A 19,317-nucleotide genomic window follows, 5' to 3' on the forward strand; every position below is an offset into this window, starting at 1 on the left:
AACTATTGAACTATTGTCAAATGACAGAGTCAGGTTTGTAAACAAAACAAATGGTTCAGTTTATTAATACACACACACACACACATAGAGAGAGAGAGAGAGTTTTCATAAGGAAAATATGAGCTTGGGAAAAAAAGGCATTCTAAGACTTGTGAATGTACCCTCCTTGACAGTGGATAAGCTCAAACAATCATAGATGCTCAAACTGCCCCAGTTCACATTTCTTTGTCACAGGCACAGAGAGAGATCTCAGCACAGCTCCCTCTGCTATGTATAGAGGTTGTTTTTTTTTTAAGATAAAACTGAACTTGAACATAAGGTGGGAGAAAAAGAGTGGGCATGACTAGGAGGTTCACCATGTCCTCAGCAGCCTCTGATGAAGGTGGATCTCCCCAGAAAGCTGGAGAAAGTCCAGATAAATGGAGCAGGCTAATTTTGCTTCAGAAAATTTTTAGATCTGTACAGATGGTAAAAATCTATCCACAATTTTGCATTAGATTCCTGACTGATTTTTCTGTGTGGTGCTAATTAAGCTTAATAGTCTCTTGTTCTTATTTACAATTAGGATATTGAGTGTGTACCTTAGCTTTGCTTTCCAGGCTGGACAGAAAAAAAAGTATTTATTTATTTATAAATATCTCCTATCTCTCAGACAAAACATTTGTTGGTAGCACAGCAGCGCCATCTTGTGGTCTGCCTGGCTCAGTGCATATACTTTTTGTATTTTTTTTAAGTAAAGTGGATTTCTTTTCACATCTTTTTAAAAAAATAAAATTTGATTTTGTTTATGTGTTGTGAGATTGATTTATTTCCCCAGGGTAGGTTGAAACCTCTAGTTACAACCCTCCAAGCTACATGGCCAGGAGATTGCATTATAATAATTCTTCAATTTTTTCCTTCATTTTTACCTTTTAAAAACCAGAAAAGCAAAAAAAAAGATTGTGAAAGCCTGATGTCACACTGGGATTTGAGGGAGGATGTTAAGTGATGTGCCCGGGATGATAGGTGGTAGCAGCAGAACCTGTTAATCCGCTACTCCTAGGCAAGAGACAAGGCCAGGGAGCTTTTTGGAGAGTTGGTTTGAGACCTCCAGCCTTTCATACAAGAGGCTCGGCTGTTTTGCTACAGTAAGATAAGCATCTATAAATTAATTTAAATGATTTTTGAAAGGCACTGACATTCAAGATGTCAAGATCTCAAATTAATTATGATTTAGCAAAAGTTCAAACAGCTTGCACAGCTGTTTTTCCCCCCCGTTTTGATCTAGCATTGTTGCTGTGAAATTTGCTGGTTTCAAGCCTTGATTAAAAATAACATCAATAAAATGTTACCTAATATTTTCACTGTTATATAATAGTATTTGACAGTGTTTGAAAATGAGTTGATCTTTACTTCTTGATAATCATTTGTGAAAACTTTGCAGATGTTAGCTTCATTGGCTGTCTTTCTTTGAATGTTTGACAAATTCAAATGAATCCAGTATTCCTGCATAACAGACACAGCTAGTGGGTTTGTTTAGCTAGCTGTTTTTTTCTCTCTCCCTTCCAATACTACTTCAAGGATAATTTATGATTGCTTAAGCGTATTCTACCATTAGTTTGAAATATATTCTGTTTACAACTTTATTATTTAGCCTTCAGGCAGAAATCTCACAGTTAATTTTGAGAAGAGTCTTTCAAGGAAAATACTAGCTTTGCAAGCACATTTAGCGGTGCTTTTTTCCCCTTCAAATTACAGATCCCATCTGTAATAACTTATTTGTACTAAAAAGAACAGTATTAACTTTAACAACAATTCTATTCCCTTAAAGACAAGAAAGATTGTGGCTTCTAGTCTACTTAAAAAAACTTGGCTATTTTCCAAAAAAGTTTTAAAATGCTAATTTTCTGTTTAACAGATGTGCGGGTTGGTACTGTTTAATGAATAAGGTAAATAAATGAACTTTCTGAGGTTTCAAAATTCTTTTAAGAAAGATATGATTGTTTAGTATATTTGCTTTCCATTAATTCAGCATTGAGATATTAATATACTTTTAAATTCCTCAGTGGCTTATCTAAGACTATAGGAATGAGGAATTGCTATCCTAGTAATATGTGTTGCTCACTAACACCAGTTTGATCTATTGAAAATCAGGGTTATAGAACCAAGGTAGGTATTCAACATCTAAGGTAAAGGTAAAGGTTTCCCTTGATATTAAGTCCAGTCGTGTCCGACTCTAGGGGGCGGTGCTCATCTCCATTTCAAAGCCGAAGAGCCGGCGTTTGTCCATAGACACTTCCGTGGTCATGTGGCTGGCATGACTAAACGGAACGCCGTTACCTGCCTGCCAAAGTGGTACCTATTAAACTACTCACATTTGCATGTTTTCGAACTGCTAGGTTGGCAGGAGCTGGGACTAGCAACGGGAGCTCACCCCATCATGCGGATTCGAACCGCTGACCTTCCGATCGGCAAGCTCAGCAGCTCAGCGGTTTAACCCGCAGCGCCACCACGTCCCTATTCAACATCTAACCTAACCACATTAGTTAGAATTCCAATTGTGTCATCTGGCTGTTCTTATCATCCTTCTTCTCCGCCTCCAGGATAGACAGTACTGGATAATACCAATAACTTAATTTGTAAGACAGCTATTGCACATACCTTGAAAAGCAAAAATAACAAAAGAGGAGAGTTGATTGCATCAAGCCAGAAATCCTACTGCAAACTAAGATTACTAAGCTAAGACTGCCTTCTTTAGGTCAAGTCTCCAGTTTCTGGGAAATAGGATTAAGATGCACTTGAATCAAGCCCAACCTTTGGTGACTACTTCTATACAGTTTTGTGTTTTTTGTTTTGTTTTGTTTTATTATTCCATACAGTTTTATTTTATCATTAGAAGTGATTTACTACTCCCTTCTTTTAGGATGCTTTTTCAACTTTACAGCCTGGTCAGTGGTCTCCCAATTTCCTAGATGGTCTCCCATCAAATACTAATCAGGCCCAATACCACTTAACATGTAAAATCAGCCAGGTGTCAACTATTGTAGACAATACTGAAGTCTAAATTGGGTTAGTGTAAGTTGAAAGTAGTTGGGGTGAAAGGCTAGAAACCGGTAGACTGTGAGTTCTAGTCCAAACTTAGGCATTAAGCTAACTGGGTCACCTTGGGCCAGTCACTCTCTCTCAGCCCTAGGAAGCAGGCAATGGCAAACGACTTCCAAAATCTTGCCAAGAAAACTGCAGGTACTTATCCAGGCAGTTGCCTGGAGTCAACACTTACTCGAAGGGGGAAAAAAATGGAGCTAACCTTGACAAGGCATGTGTTTACTTATAATTGTATTTTTAGGTATTATATTTTTATATATTGTAATTTTATTGTATATTTATTATTTTATTGATTATTGTTGTAAACCGCCCAGAGTCCCTCTGGTGGGAGGAGATGGGTGGTGACAAATTTGATAATAAATAAAAAATTAAAATAAATAAATGTGTTGCCTGGTTAAGTCTACTCTGGATTCCTGCAGGTTCTTTAAATATGGTTTAGAAACTGCAGTTGATCCAAAATGTAGCAGGAAGAATATTTCTTCAGAATGTCTGTTTATATTTGCCAATTTTGTTCTTCTGTTCCTTGATTGTTTCAAAGATCAGTTTAAAAAGCTAGTGCTAAAATAGACCAATTAAACTGTGGTCCATTTAAAGTCTTAAGTTGTATGAAAAACAACTTTCTTCATATGGAGCAGCCCAAATCCTAAAATTCTATCCCACCACCATTGAAAGTATATTGGGAGGGGAAAAGGAATGTTCTCTTTCCAGTGGAAGTGGCAAAACTGTGAAATGATCACAGATCAGTTGGACATCTTTCGATGTAAGGTAGATTTTGAAATTGGCAATCATTCCTGTTTTATTTTCACACGTTTTCATTTATGCTTATTTTAATTTTCCTTTTTTTGTTTAATTTTTAACGCTACTATTCTTGTCAATCAATCTTGTCTTTTTAAGGTAAGTTTTATTCTATTCCATTGGCTATTGTTTACTGTTTGTAGCTTTATGAGTACAGCTTGCAAAAAAAGTGGGATATAATTATAATATAAACACTAGTGTGCATAACTGATTTCTCAAACTATTTCTTTCTCTTCCCTCTTTGTATATGAGTGTGGGGAACAGCTCTCTTTACTTCAAAGTAAACATTAAGATCTCATCACTGAAAGTGGTAATTTTTCATAGAGTGGCTAAGGTTTAGGTGACATGTTAACACTGATTAATAATCAATAGTCCAGTTTTCCAATAGAAACATCAAACAGATGTTGGTGAATCCTGTCATAATAATATCAAAATCATTTTGTCCTGTGGTACAAAATCTATGTCCTAACAGTCAGGAATCACACTGAGATGAGGAGTAGGTCTCTAGTGTTTATTACTGCTACATAAGACAGAATCCTAACAAACTGAAGAAGTGTGGGAAAACCCAGACAGATAAACCCCAAGAGTTAAGGCGGGTCTGATCTGTGTCTCTTTGAATGGCTGCTTAATTCCTCAGTACTACGCATGCGTTTTCCCCCCTGGATAGAGGCCCCCTCCTGCTCGCCATCAGTACTCATGACAATCTATGAGGAAAAAAGCAAGCATGATATGAAAAATAGTGCAGGATGACAACTATTAAAATATTTTATTTCAAATTTGGTTTAGAAAAGCAGACAGAATTCTGAAGATGTTTCATCAAGGAGAAAAAATATGAAGAAGGATCATTCAGCAAATGAAACCAGCAGGCCTTCTCTTCTTTATATTACACATCCTGTACACCAGAAGCAGAAGAGGATTCACCAGATAGGCTCAATTACCTTCTTGCTTGGAAAGACACCTAGAAAAATCTGCAGGTGAGATGCTGGATTTGTTTGTTTGTTTAATTTTTAGGGTTATTATTTTTATAAATAACTTCAGGTGGCGAACATACCTAATACTTCCTCCTCCTATTTTCCCTACAAGAACAACCCTGTGAGGTGAGTTGGGCTGAGAGAGTGTGACTGGCCCAAGGTCACCCAGCCTAAGGCAGGACTAGAACTCACCCACTCCTGGTTTCTAGCCCATTGCCTTAACCACTAGACCAAACTGGCTCTCGTATTGAACAAGATTTTATTCCTGTTCAAGTTTTATTTGGAATTATTACTCATTTTATTTTGCAAAGTGTTTAGAAATGTTTGTCATTACAATTATAGCTTTTTGCAAAATAATCCAAATGCAACCAATACTTTATATCACTTAATTTTTGGTGATCATGCTTAACATGCAGATGCATCCTGAAATTATTCTGTAATAGTTTAGTGTAACAGAATTTTGTCTTTACTGAAAGGAATCTATTGTTCATGTTTGTAATTGAAAAATTTAAGAGATTCCTTTATTCCCTCACACATTGTTAATAATATGAATTTATGGCTATGGCATCGTGTAGTAATCCCTTCTCCATTGGTAATAGCTGCAAAGTCTTCTACCAGTAGTATATAGGAAAAATTCCAGAGATTAAGCTGAGTGAAAAGCCTGTGTTCTAACACTGAGCAATCACAGTATAGATATTTAGTTATAGTATCTGATCTACCTATTGGAAAGTGACTGTTAAGAGAAGGCTAGGAAATGGAACACCCTCTGTTTCATTTATGCTGACCTCATGTGGATTTTGGAGAAACTCGTTATGAAGTCTGCATTGGCTGAGAGTGTCACATTTTGTTCCAGAATCACTGCATCATAATTTTATTAGCCTGATCACTAACATCTTTACATGAGGTGAATTATTCCCCTTCCCATCTGAAAATCTCCAAAATTGTTAGGGTAGAAAACAAAACAAAATGGTAGTTTTGGAATACTTTCTTTGAAGTGGTAACTCTAGAGATTTTCGTATGGGGCAGATTTAGGTTAGTGTCCTCCCATATGGGACCTTTGTCATTTTAGGAATACAAGAAAGAAATGGCCTTCAGAGACTTTGTACCTCTCTTCAGCCTTCCGTATCCAGGAATCTGATGCTAGTCTCCATAATTGAAGGAGATGCTCTTAGCTTTCACTGCAGTCAATAATACTTAATAATACTTAAGGAAACATATAAGCATTTGAGATCATTAGGTCTTAATGACACTTCTATAATGAAATAAATTTCTTTCTTGGATTGGACCAATTATATTTTAAAAAGCAATTTTTTTGTGCAAATTGGGACACAAATCATACTTTAGTTATTATAAAGTATATATAGGGCACAAATACTACTAAATTTACTATAATAAATTTAGTAAAAGCAGAATTGTTAATGTTACAATCAATATAAATAGTAATAAGATGAAGATAGAAACCAGGTGGAGTGGGAAAAGACCTTTTAGCTGATCAGAAGCTTTGAAATGCTCTGTGAAACAAATTTGCTGCCAGGCGGCTAGAGGCTGAAAAAATTTGCTTGTGTTTCCCTGGGAAAAGTTCCAGAGCTTGGGTTTGCAGAAAATTAGGGAGCTTTTTCATGATAGCATTTTAATAAGAAGCAAGAGGAAAGATTGTGTATTGAGAGATGGGTAAATAAGTTTAAACAAATAGCTCTGTGGTATTTTTGTTCAGCCTGTAGGCTCTAACCACAGAATAGGTATTTTTATATTTCCTAAAAACGTCTCTCTCCATCTCTCCCCAGACATTGTTTCAAAGCTTGTTAAAGTTTTGAAATAGGGGAAAAAAGAGGTTTTTTTCCCCTCATCTCTTTGACAATTGCTGATCCACACATCGTTGTTTTTCAGGGGGTGGAAATTTCCATTCATCATAAGAGATTTATTTTAAAAAAATCTGCACCAGTTCAAATGCAGCCCCAAACATTTGTGATCTCACAACATCGCAAAATTTTCCTTGTCAGCTGATTCGTGGTATTGTTCTAGCATTTTACCTAAAACTGATGCAGGTTGTTTTAGGTAGTTTGCACAAACATTAGTTTAGATTCCAAACCCGATCTCTAAAGTATAAGCAGTCTCCCAACCCATTTCATTTTTTGTTTTTATTTAAGCAAAATTCCAGACCAACATTTGCTGATTCTGGATTTCAAAGCATGATTTTTAAAATCATGATTTAGTAGCCATTCACAAACCTTGGTTTAACACTTATCTTTATATCTGAATTATCTTTATATTTTATTGTATTTTGTAATTGTAATGGTTTTATATTTTAATCCTGTTTTATTGTAAGCCACCCAGAGTCCCTCCGTTGGGGAGAGATGGGCGGTGAATAAATGTATTAAATAAATAAATAAATTCTCTATATGATTTTTTTTTCTTTTTGGACCAGTCAATAAAAGTCTTTCCCTTACCTGTTTAATATTAACATCTTTCACTTGAGTAATCTCATAAGGGGAATGATAAGAACAGTGAATGATAAATCAAGGAATTCAGACCATGCTGTTAGCTGTATCTCAAGCTCTCTCTCTTCTCAAATAACTTACTGACCTAGATGTAGTCATAACATTAGCCTTTTTACTTTGCAACAATATTCTCACTAACCAGTCCTAATCTGGTTTTGAAAGAAGTGTCATTGATTAACTTTGATAATGGTTATCTGGTTTCCCTGTTCTTTGAGAGAATTAATTTTTCTTTTCACCAATTGCTGCAGGAAGCAGTTCGGCGAGTTGGCAAATCTTTTTCATAAAGCTCCTGTGGAAGAATTTGCAAAGTACATCACTCAAACAACATCAGAAGACAGACAGAAAATGTTGAAAGAATTTTATAGTGCGAAATATCCAGAATTAAAAGATCTGTTAGAAGTTGATGTCCCAGCTTCTGTTCCAGAAGGAAGTGAGGAAGGCAGTGTGTATAAAACCAAGTTCAGGAAAAAAACCTCCATTTGTAACCATGGGCAACTGAAGCCTGATCTTTCCACAGATCTGGGTGATCCAGGTAGATCTGATACAGAAGAAAAAGAATTTCAAGATAAGCTTTCTATACCGGCTGCTGGGGGTCAAAATGGGGAAAATAAACAGTTGCCAGCTGATATTCTCGAAGACAGCATTAGTGGGAGAAACAGTCAGGCATCCAAAGATTTTATGGCATCTGAGTCAGTAATCAGTAAATCAAGAATAATTGAGGGGCTGTCTGCAAGTAATACTAAAGGACAGCCGAACTTGAAGGGGACACCGTCGCCCAAAAAACTCTTTATGTCTGAGTCGGAAAACAGACAGGCTCAAATCTGCAAGAAAAATGCTGTTGCAGACTTGCTAGGAGACACCTCTATTTTAAATGACCTCTTCAAAAGTAATGAAAATAGTCCAGCCGAGATACCCAGGAGGCCTCTTAATGGGCCTGCCGAAAATGCAGCAACTCGACCAAAAGATTTCTGGGACATGCTGAATGAAGAGAATGAGGAGTGTCTCCAAAGACTCACAGATGTGACAGCCATAGAGAAACTGTGTGAAAGAGTGCCTTTTGCTTCTTTGTCCAAAGAGAAGAAGGAGGGTGAGAAATCACTTTGGAAGGAAAATGCCAATTTTTTATGGAAAATAGATAAGAAACCTGACACAGATTATGAATCTTTCTCTGGTACATAATGTGGAATTTAAATATTGGGAAAACAAGACAAAATGTTCCCAGGTGTCCTGAAGTTAAGTTTTATTCCCAGAACTGGCTTAATGCATTTAATTAATTTAACTTAATGCACTTCAAGGTTTTTTTTTCTTTTTCAAGGATACCCTCCTTTCAGAAATCTTTTGAAAGAAAATATCTACTTATTTCTGAGCCATTTTCTATCTGCAACTTTGAGGAAGTTGCAAAGAAAGAAAAATAACATTGAGTGAGGGCATTTTTCCCCCCGTTTTCTGTATTTTGCATGGGAGCTGAATCAAGTCTATCTGATTTGAAAAAGCAATTCAGTGAACAGCCTTTCTGCACATTTGCAAAAGGCAAGTGAATCACTGGATCAATTTGAAGGAGATCAGTGTCATTTGATGCAAATTGGCAATATGGTTTCAAAAGTTTATTTGATTTGGAGATTTTACCAAATAGTCTTGTAATTAAATATCTGCACTGAAATTTTCCCTTGCCTACAAAGCATTATCCTTCCCTGTATGAAAAACCAGCATCATGAGCAGGCTAAGGAGAATATCATTTTCTTGCATGCAAGCTCTGAGGTCACCCACATTCCTCCCTTTCTACTTAGTTAAGTGATATGTATTTTGATCATGTATTTAGTGTGGTCAGGGCACAACATAAAGAGCAGATACTATAGTCTCATGCAGTGAGAAAGTACTATATTCTTTTAAATTTATCATGCTCTGTTGATCTTTGGACTGTAAGGGTTTCTGTTACATTTTTGAAATTGTCTGCTGCAGTTGAAAACTAGATAGGAACTGCATTGAAAACAATATAGGGTGTGTTTGGACTTGCAAATAAAAGCAAAATTATCTGTAAATACTTGGGAATCAGTGGGTTATGTACAAATTGAATCTTACTTAGAATAGATTCATCAAAATAACGGGACTTTTACATTTACATTCCAATTTTTCAGTAGGTCTACTCTGAGCATTATTAAGTTTGGATACAACTCAAAATGTTCTGGAAGTACAGAGTGTATTAACAGGAGATAGTTGTACCCTACAGCAGTACAGGGCTGCAGTACATGAATTACTATTTTTTATCTACTTAAAACTAAGATTACCTGTGTATGAAAGTACCCAGATAGTAACTAGACCTTTGTTACTTTTCATTAAAAAAATGAATTGTTGTGTTTTAATGAAATAAATTTAAAAGACTTCTTTAAAAAAGAAAATCTTTTAATATCTGAATAGAATAACTATTCTTTGTGTGTGGTATATCTTCTTGGATCCATAAGAAATCTGGATGTTAGAGTTTAAAGCATATTAAAAAGACAAGTCAATTGCAATGTTCTGCTATCATCAAATTTTTATGATTTGAAATTTTTGGTAGCAGTATACTTCAATGCCTCATTGAAATAAAGGAAAATCTCTCAGCAACCTTTGCTGAGTAGATTTCACCGTTTGGCTTCAATACAGAATTTTTACAAATCAGCAAAAGTCATATTATGACATTGGCTATGTTACCTGTGAGCAGCTCTCTCTGTGTGTATTTTAAACTTACTTTAAAAATTGCCTAACTGCATTTCACCAAAACTGGTACCTGAATTGCCAAGTGGTTGTGACAGGTACATACAAGCTGATTAGGAAACTTTAACTTGGATAACGTTATTGTAAACCATCTGTTTGAAAATAAAAGTATTTCTTTCTTAAAGCCTTAAAGTGTAATTGTGTGTCCTCATGAAGTCTGTAAAATGTTTGATTCTTACACAGCTATTCCTCCACACTACATGATAAAACTCTCTTAAAAATGTCCCTTCTTGCCATTTAAGTATATCTTGGCTTCCTATGGGGAAATACATTGCACTAAGTTACATACACATTGAGAGAAGGTACAATAAAATACATTGGAATCATCAAATCATATAACTACATCAGGGACTGGCAGCCTAGAGACAACTCAGCATGAGATCTTGCAGATGCTTGAAATCTCCAGGGGAAGAGTTGAAATCAGCCTTTGCGTGGTATTGCATGAAAGCACCCAGAACTTCAGGTTGGTGAAGTTCAAGTTTGGTGACCCCTGGAATACATTCAAAGTTTCTGTGTCAGAGATGTGCATACTAGCAATATGTGTATATATGTAAATACATATACATTATCTATAAATGTAATCTGTGTCTTCTTAATTCTGGGGCAGAAATAGAGTGCTAAATGTAATGCAATATATATTACTTGACTTGTGAAAATAAATTGATGGCAAGTGGGGGAAAAGTAAAATTTGGGACCAAATTGCCAGAGGATCCCCAATTTTGCAAGTGCCTACCCCAGTTTTTCAGCTGCTATTTCAGGTCCAGAAGACACAAGATGCCCAAGGCAAGATAACTTACCCATCACTCAATCTGGGTGCAAAATATGGTCGAGGTGCCTTGCTTGAATCACATTTTGTCAAATGTTTTGTGTTCAAATAGCACAATAAATTAACCTACTATGCAGATGAATGTAGCCCTATTATTGGCTGAAGATATAAAACTCAATAGTATACAGTCCTTTGAGTAAAGTTCAGTATGAGCCTGATTCAAATCTTTCCATGACACAGAATCTGTTTCACTTTGCACAGTTTCTATAGCAGAAAGCTGAATAGATGAAGATGTTCCTTGAAACCAGGTAGCTGGCAAACCAGTGAGCTATCAAACCTCTAACCTTTCATCATTTTTGACTAACAGAAGTAGAATAATAACCCAACCAATGAGGTTGTAAGTTCATATACTACATGAATTTATCTGAGACTACCATATTATACCCAAGGTATTGTTTGTAATAAATTCACCTAGTTAGAAGAAACTGTATTTGACTGATTATAGTATTAAGAGCCATAATGCCCTATTTACTTCAATGTTCATTGTGCAGCATAGATCTTAATGGACCATATCATGGAAAGTCTTCCCTAATGCATAGTTTCTTGAAGGAAACTGTTTTGATTTATGTGGCTCCTGAATGGCAACTTCAGATTTAATGCTATATTAATACAGGGATTTGTGTGGGTTCTTGTCTTGGAGCTATTTTATGCTAGGGGAAGTTGTTCTGATCCCTGGACATGAAGCTGAACACAACAATACTGTATGAGATTTGCAGTGGATTTTGTGGTCTGGATGAGTGCCCCACTGAAAATACGCTTCAATTTGATCTGTAGCAGATTCTCCTCTAGGTCCTGGGAAGATTTCCTTTTGTCCCTTCATTAGCCAAGATACATTTAAGTTTGCTAAAAATAGAAGAGGTTTAATCCAGGGAAATATTTTCCATATAGTTCAGCTGTACTAGGTATATTGTCTGTATACTGTATATGCAATGAGAAGAAAGCCATGATGTAGCAATTTTTCTCTGCACGAACACATTTGCATTTGCTGCCTGTAGTAAAATTCATGGGGGATTCAGGTTATTTCCTCATTGGGACTGAATCGTGACTGGAAATGTCTTTGTATGTTGTTGCCATCAAACATAGGTCCAGTGACCCAATCCTACCTTCTCCTTTGTTGGAAGGAGAGGATGAAGAGAGAACAAGGTTTCATGGGGACAAATCTGGCATTGTTACCCCATGGTATCATGCATGGTCACATGGCTGTGTTGCTCTGGCCCAGTAGTCTGGCTTAATGTGCATCAGCTTCTGCTGTGTCAATCATAGTGAAAGAAAAATAGCACTTATGAGGATTAATTCACATTCCCAACTGCTATTACAACTACTAATTAGTATTTCATAAGAGCAGAGACTTTTAGCCCTGGCTTACAGCCAGCCGGTAGAAATTATCCTATCAGTCTACCTATGAATTATTCAGAGTGATGGTTTCTTTAGGCCTGTGCTGGAAACCCACTTGTGATTCCTAGCATCCCAGAAGACAAAGTAGATAATTAGAGCAAATGGCATCAAGGTTGTTCTACATGCCAGGAATATTTGTAGAGGTTAAAAAATAATAATAAATCCTTATATTGAAATGAAAATTATACTCAGTCATTTTTCTGACACTTATAGCCAGGTTTTTGGCAGCTTGAAGGTAGACTACATGGTTCTCCCCTTGCTGCCTCAATTTATCTTCACATGGTGTGGTTTTAAAGGTAGGTTAGCCAGAAAAATAGCAATGAGCCATAAACTACCCAATAAGCTACATGGCTGAGCGGGATTTGAATCAGCGTTTCCCCAGTCATCCAACTGCATATACAGTGTATGCTATAGACTGGATGGATAAAAAACATTTTTAAACCCAACTAATTCCTTCTACAATTTAGAAGAATCATTATCACCACGAATAACATGAAGATGGGGGTATTTCAAGTTTTATAAAAATAACCTCTAATGTTTAATTTTGAACTTGTCAGCCCTCTGTGAGCTTCACCAGTAGGGATAACATATAGACCGAGGCCAGGGCTGGAAACAAGCAGCTGGAGGAATAATTAATTGGCACTGTATTTGACCTAAAATAGTTGGAAAATATTTTATTTATGTTTTCATTGGCTAAGGGAATATTTGTTATTAGTTCCTGCCAAGTCTTGTTTGTGTCACAAAGCTAAGTATTGTAATGCTCATGTTCTATTGCTGTTCTGTAATGCTTTAACTCTGATAGGATCAATTTCTTCCTTGTTTCCTTTTGGGAAAATGTGCTGAAAAAATTGAATTTGATCCACAAGGCTTCTCCTGAAGTCTTTAATTCATTCCTATTTTTTGAAAATTTAATTATAATAATTGGATTAAGAAATGGACTAAAACGAAACTGATGAAGCTATTACATTTTTTAAAACAGGTGACAGGCTTGTTTTTAAAGGTTGTGTACTAGAAACACTTCTCACTCCAAAGACTAAAATTAAATGTCTATGACATTCTCAACTTGCACATTTTGCTCCATGTTTCAGGTGGGGCCTATACCATAAATGGTCCCCAGGACCTTTCTAAATGTCATTACCAAACCATAATTTTAATTACACCCTGTGTATTTTATATTAAATAAATGGGCAGCCATCAGATTAACTGTCATTAATTTAATTCATTTTAAATCAAATTAAATGAAACCACATTTAGGTTTTCTTATGGCAGTAGGATTCAAGATTGGTCTGTAAAAACTAGTCTCCCTCTTTCCTTTTTGTGTCTTTTTAGTTTTCAAGCCAGATACCATTATATATCTCAGGTGGGATACTTTAATACAAAGTTTCTCAAAGTTTGTGATATCAGGACCCACTAAAGTGATAAAATGAATTTGCATGACCCTTCCAATAAAGCTAATTATTTAACTGGGATTAGGGTTGGGCAAGAAACACACCACTTTTAATCATTAAATTTTTATCAATATAGCAAGTAAAACTCTTATTGTATTTTTAAAAAGACTTTTTAAATCCCGCCTTTATTATTTTTACAAATAACTCAAGGTGGGGAACATACCTAATACTCCTTCCTCCTCCTATTTTCCCCACAACAACAACCCTGTGAGTGAGTTGGACTGAGAGAGAGTGACTGGCCTGAAGTCACCCAGCTGGCTTTCATGCCTAAGGTGGACTAGAACTCACAGTCTCCCAGTTTCTAGCCTGGTGCCTTAACCACTAGACCAAACTGTCTTTAACCACTAGACCAAACAAATAAGCAAATAAAATGCATATTGTTAATAGGAAGAATGAAACAGCCATTCTCATTCACCAAAGTTAGGAAAACAAGGAAGGAAATGGCTGCTTCCTTACATTACTGTAAATCAACTTCTCTTCAACTGCTCACAAAATGCTGTAGCTTGCAAAACACAGGCAGTATGTAAGCAGCTTTTGGAACTTTTTCTCTAAGCACAGCCACAGTGAAATAACAGTCATAGCCCCTATGCACTTTCCCTTCCAATTTGGTGCTTGCGAATCCATCCCTACACACTTGCAATTTCCTCCATTCAGTAGCAATTCCTTTGCAGGGTGAAGGTCAGAGAGCCTCCATGCTGTCCAGGCATGATAAATGCGGTATGTTACAAACACACACACATTCACACACAAAACAAACACTCAGGTATTGTACTGGAACTGCAGTGTTGCTTTCCATTCAGCATACGTTTGCATCAGATTTCTAAGGGTGCTCAGAAAGGCACCCTCTGGTGACCCCCTGGGGTTTATGATCCACACTTTTAAGAAATGCTGCTTTAATTGACACGTGCAGTATATTTTACCAAATCAGTTAAAGTTCCATTGGATTGTGTGAAGCTGTTAACCCAGTCAATACTGGAGCAAGACAAGAATTTTTAATCCAAAATTGTACCGGGGCTAGTGCACGTGTATGAACTTAACTCAGTCAAATGTAGACTACTGCAGTGCTTAGGCCTACTTGGTCAGTCCTCTGAAGGAATGAGATGGAGGTGTAGAGCAGACTGAAACGACAGGGTGATGCATTCAAAAAGTCACTTCCAAGGCTTGAGACACACGATCTGCTTCCCAAGCACTGATCAGATGTGGTGCCTAAGCCACTTCCGATGCTGCCTACCTGGCCAATGGGGGAAGAGGCATCAATATAATGCAGTCTTCCCCATTCTTTTTTTGGTTCAAGTTCTCGTGAGACACCAGACAAGACTTTAACTAGGCCTTGTCCAAGCTAGTTTGATTGTGTGCTATCATCTCCTAAAGTTAATTCACACTAGCTAGTTAGTGGCTGAATGAATTAAGCATGTTGTGTGAACCAGGTTTAATTGTCTGAAAAGTGGAATTAAAATATAGCAAATAAATAAATGGGATTTCCAGAAAAAGAAAGAATGGTGGATAAATCCATATTTGCTCTGACCCACCATCAGTTGTTTCAGCCTTGCATATCCCAAGAATGCGGGACTACCTCTAACAGTGTACAACTGGAGCGTTCTAATTTAGCTGGTAGCAAATGAGATGGATCATAGCTTAGTTATAGAGCAGATGCTGAGTCCTAAGCCCAGTCTCCTATTAAAAGGATTAGATAACTGATGCTGAGAAATAATATTCATCTGAATATTGGGATCGCTCCTGCCATTTAGAATACACAATACTGAGTAGGTGGTCTAACACCCTGATCCAGCATAAGACAGCTGGCATCTTATTTTCTTACCAGAACTATCCATTTTTCTCCAGCTTGAGCTTAACAATATGACAGAGAAAGGATATTGGGGGAGGGGGAGAGGGAGGGAGGGGGCTGAGTCTTAGAATAGTTAGCCCTTCCAGACAATCAGATTCTATTTCCCAGCCCTCCTGAATCCAGTGCAAATGCATCTGAAACTGATCCAAACAGCTTTACCATCTTCAGAACTAGTCAGACACCAAGATGCCATAAAACACGGGCAAGTTAATTTGTAGAACTTGCAGAGGACCACCAGCCAATAAATGCCTGCAATTTTTGGTCAATCATAGAACAATTAGTGCTTGCTTGCTGGCCAGTTTATGTTGATTCATAAACAGCCTCCCCCTCTTTACACGAACTAAAGAAAATACATTAGTAGCATTTCCACTTGTTTTTGTGCTTGCCATAGTCACAAGATGGCAGTTGCCTTCAAAACTCTTAATGCTAGCAGTTTGGCATCTGAACTCCAGCACTTCATCATGTCAGCAGAGTGCTATGTTGGAATCCTGGAATCAGGAGGTTGAGTAGGACCCAAGAATGTCCTCCAAAGAGATGACAGAGTGCTATCTAAACACCAGACAACAATATGATGTTTTCTCAGAAGCATTCTTTACTGCTTTGAAAGAGTGCTTCCACATTTATGGGTAGAACGCCACCCACTGGGATATGTTAAAATTGCTCACAATTACAGGTCTTCTGGTGATGTAATCATATGATCAGTGGGGGTTCATCTCATGTAGTTACTGAGACTGGGCCTTCATTTCAAAGACTTCAGTGATTTCAAAACAATAACATAATGCTGAAGGTTACCTTTCTCACCCACTTTTAATTTAGCTTTTGAGAATCTTTTTGTACCTGCCTCCAGTCCCAACAATGCACATGTTTCCCCTGCCAGAGGATCTTGCCAGTGTCACTGAATGCCTTTTTTTTTCAATGACTATTGCAAGGCAAAGTTTGTACACATGGTAATATGATTAAAAAATCCCAGCTCTCCAACACTTGTTTTTACATCTGATAACAGACCACCAAAAGAGAAGGTTGCCTGCTTCTGTTGATTACATCTTGCCCTGAGGGCAAAGAGCTGTATTTTTAGAGCAAAATAAGTGGTTATTTGTTTTTGTTTTCTTTCTTTTTCCTGGCATGCTGTTTCAATATTCACATTACTCATAAAGTGGTGCGACCAGAAGAAAGTGACAGAGGTCTATCACAGTGTTTCTCAACCTTGGCAACTTTAAGTTATGTGGACCTCAACTCCCAGAATTAATTGTGGGAGTTGAGGTCCACATATCTTAGAGTTGCCAAGGTTGAGAAACACTGGTCTATCAAATAGAAGTGCAGATAAAACCTTCATTTTATAGTAGCATATGTTCTGCACATGCTGTATATGGTACAGATCCCACCTTTTAAAAATGCTTTGAGAGTAGAGGTAAGTCATGCTAGGAGAAGACCCCATTTCTGTGTGCTTCCCATAATAGCTGGCTTTATTGTCTGCCTGTAGAACTCAACGTTCCCTCCTCAGAACTGCTAAAAACCAACATAAGGAAAAGTTTCTTTTTAATTTAGTCACCCCTTGACATCAAAGCTGAATCCAAATATCCACCCTTAACCTAAAATAATCTTGTCCAGGGAATATTTATTATGAAAAATACACATAGCCAAATTAAGGGTGGTTAAAAACCACCACCGCCACCTGCATGCAACTCAATTCATTTCCACAGTTCTGAAGTTCTCGCTATGATACATCCTTAGGCTGACCATATGTCCCGTTTTGAATGGGACAGTCCCGTTTTTTTTAACATTTCCAGACCATCTCCTCGTTTTAATATAAATGTCCATTTTGTCCCATTTTCTTAAAAACCTTACTTAAAAATTTGAAAGTTCTCGCGAACCTGTCAGATTGCAGTCTGACTTTGAGTGGAAGGAGGGGGAGCTCAGCAGAAATGGCAGGAAAAAAGCAGAGCTCAACCAGCGGGAAACCTAAAAAGAAAAAAACAGGATCAGCTGATAGGTGGTGATCAAAGGGCGAGCCAGTTGGCTCCTGCCTTGAAGTGGTGGGAAGAAAATAACAGCAAAGCACAGCCAGAGGAGGAATGGCTTGTCGGGGACAACTGTTCACTAGACTCTCCAGCCCAGCCTTGCCTCTCGCAAACGAAGGAATCCGAAGATTCCCAGCCCACGAAAACTAGAGAAGTTCCTTCCTGATGATCCAGCCCATCATCCAGCCCTGCCCGTTTTGCCATCCCAATGTCATGTTTTTAACCCCATCCCGTTTTGCCATCCCAATGTCCCGTTTTGGTCTCAAGGAAATATGGTCAACTTATACATCCCGCAACTCCTTGGAAGGTTGCAAGGGTTGTTGGGACATCACCATCAGACTCTGAAGTCATAGGTGACCTCATATTTCAACATCTTCTTCAACACTGTAGGAGGTAGCAAAGGACAGTAAAGGTATACAGTATACAATATAGAGCTTTGCCTGTGAAAGAAATAATCTCCATCACTCAATGCTAGCGATTCAATACTCAGGACATTTTTAAGATGAGTTATACACTCAGGGAGGCATTCAGGTGATAAAGTTTTATAGTTATAGGTGATTTCAGTTAAGTTGAAGAAAGTACTAGCATGATAAATAGTGTAACGTGTCAAATGTATAATATTACAAAAGACATGTGAAGGTGTAAATGGGATAAATGATCCCATGTCATTTAAGTTTTTATGTGAAGGGATTAAGTATAATTTACCTCATTTATATATTTTCTATCACTCCTTTTGACAGGAAATGTAGCAAAATAATGAGAAACTTGTATGTGTTTGGATGGATGGATGGATGGATGGATAGATAGATGGACATCTTAGTCACTTAATTGGGGAAAACAGCCTTTAAAGAGATAACATGAGATTGCACCAGTGTGAAGCATGCTTCTCTCCTAGCCTTCTATATTGGCCCTTCGTATTATTAAAATTAAATTATTACAATTTTTCAAGGAGGAAAAATAGCATTGTCTAGAAATGGCAAATAACACAAGCCTTGGAAGAATAAAACTAGAGAGCACATTGCATGGCATAAAAATAGAGTACATTTTTTTAAGCTACAAGAAGGCATTGAGTACCAGAGAAGCCATTTTCAAACGTTGATCTCTTCTAGGTTGCCTTTACAAATAACCACAAGAAAAGGGCCTGGGACTGTCCTCTGACCCCTCCCCTAGCAGTGGATGCATACTTTAAAAGACGACAATATACAGATCAGCTGCCTTTTCTTTGGGGAAAAAAAAGGCATGCGGTGGGGAAAGGATTTTGATGACTTTCCTCTTCACCGTGGCAAGCACATACTGTAGTAATCCATTTTTTCATCAGCTCATTGCTAACAATCAGCCGCCTAAGCTCCGAAAACCTCTTTTTGCCATTCATGGTAGTCCGATGCTTAAAGGATTTAATGTCAGTCATCATCTTGTTTTGTAGGAGAAGAGGGGAGGGAGAATGAAGGGCGGTGGCGAGAATGACGAAGGGAGTGAGCTGGAGTTTAGCAATTGCCCTGTGTGTTTGTGTGTGTGTGTGTGTGGTCTGAGGCCAGTTCCATATTTTTTTACATGGCAAAGCAAAACTTGTGTGTCACTGAATGCATTTCCAAACATCGTGAAATACTGAAAACGGTTCTGTGGTGGACTGCTACTATCAGGAAAAATGAATAAGCTAAGTTATTTCACTCAGGATGGGTCCCCCC

The 19,317-nt window shown here is 37.4% G+C and overlaps 2 protein-coding genes across 5 annotated transcripts in view; one reads left to right on the forward strand and one right to left on the reverse strand.

Moving 5' to 3' along the window:
• The window catches only part of ERCC6L2 (ERCC excision repair 6 like 2), a 65,551-nt gene extending 55,328 nt beyond the window's left edge, over positions 1 to 10,223 (forward strand). Inside the window, exons 19-20 of the mRNA XM_063295220.1 lie at positions 4,666 to 4,853; positions 7,597 to 10,223. Coding sequence (XP_063151290.1) covers positions 4,666 to 4,853; positions 7,597 to 8,527 — 1,119 coding nt within the window. The 3' untranslated portion in view covers positions 8,528 to 10,223. The remainder of the gene's footprint in view (positions 1 to 4,665; positions 4,854 to 7,596) is intronic.
• CDC14B (cell division cycle 14B) overlaps positions 1 to 19,317 on the reverse strand; it is a 305,941-nt gene that overhangs the window by 33,247 nt on the left and 253,377 nt on the right. The window lies entirely within an intron of this gene.

This window comes from Candoia aspera, chromosome 2 (assembly GCF_035149785.1).
Source record: "Candoia aspera isolate rCanAsp1 chromosome 2, rCanAsp1.hap2, whole genome shotgun sequence".
NCBI lineage: Eukaryota > Metazoa > Chordata > Lepidosauria > Squamata > Boidae > Candoia > Candoia aspera.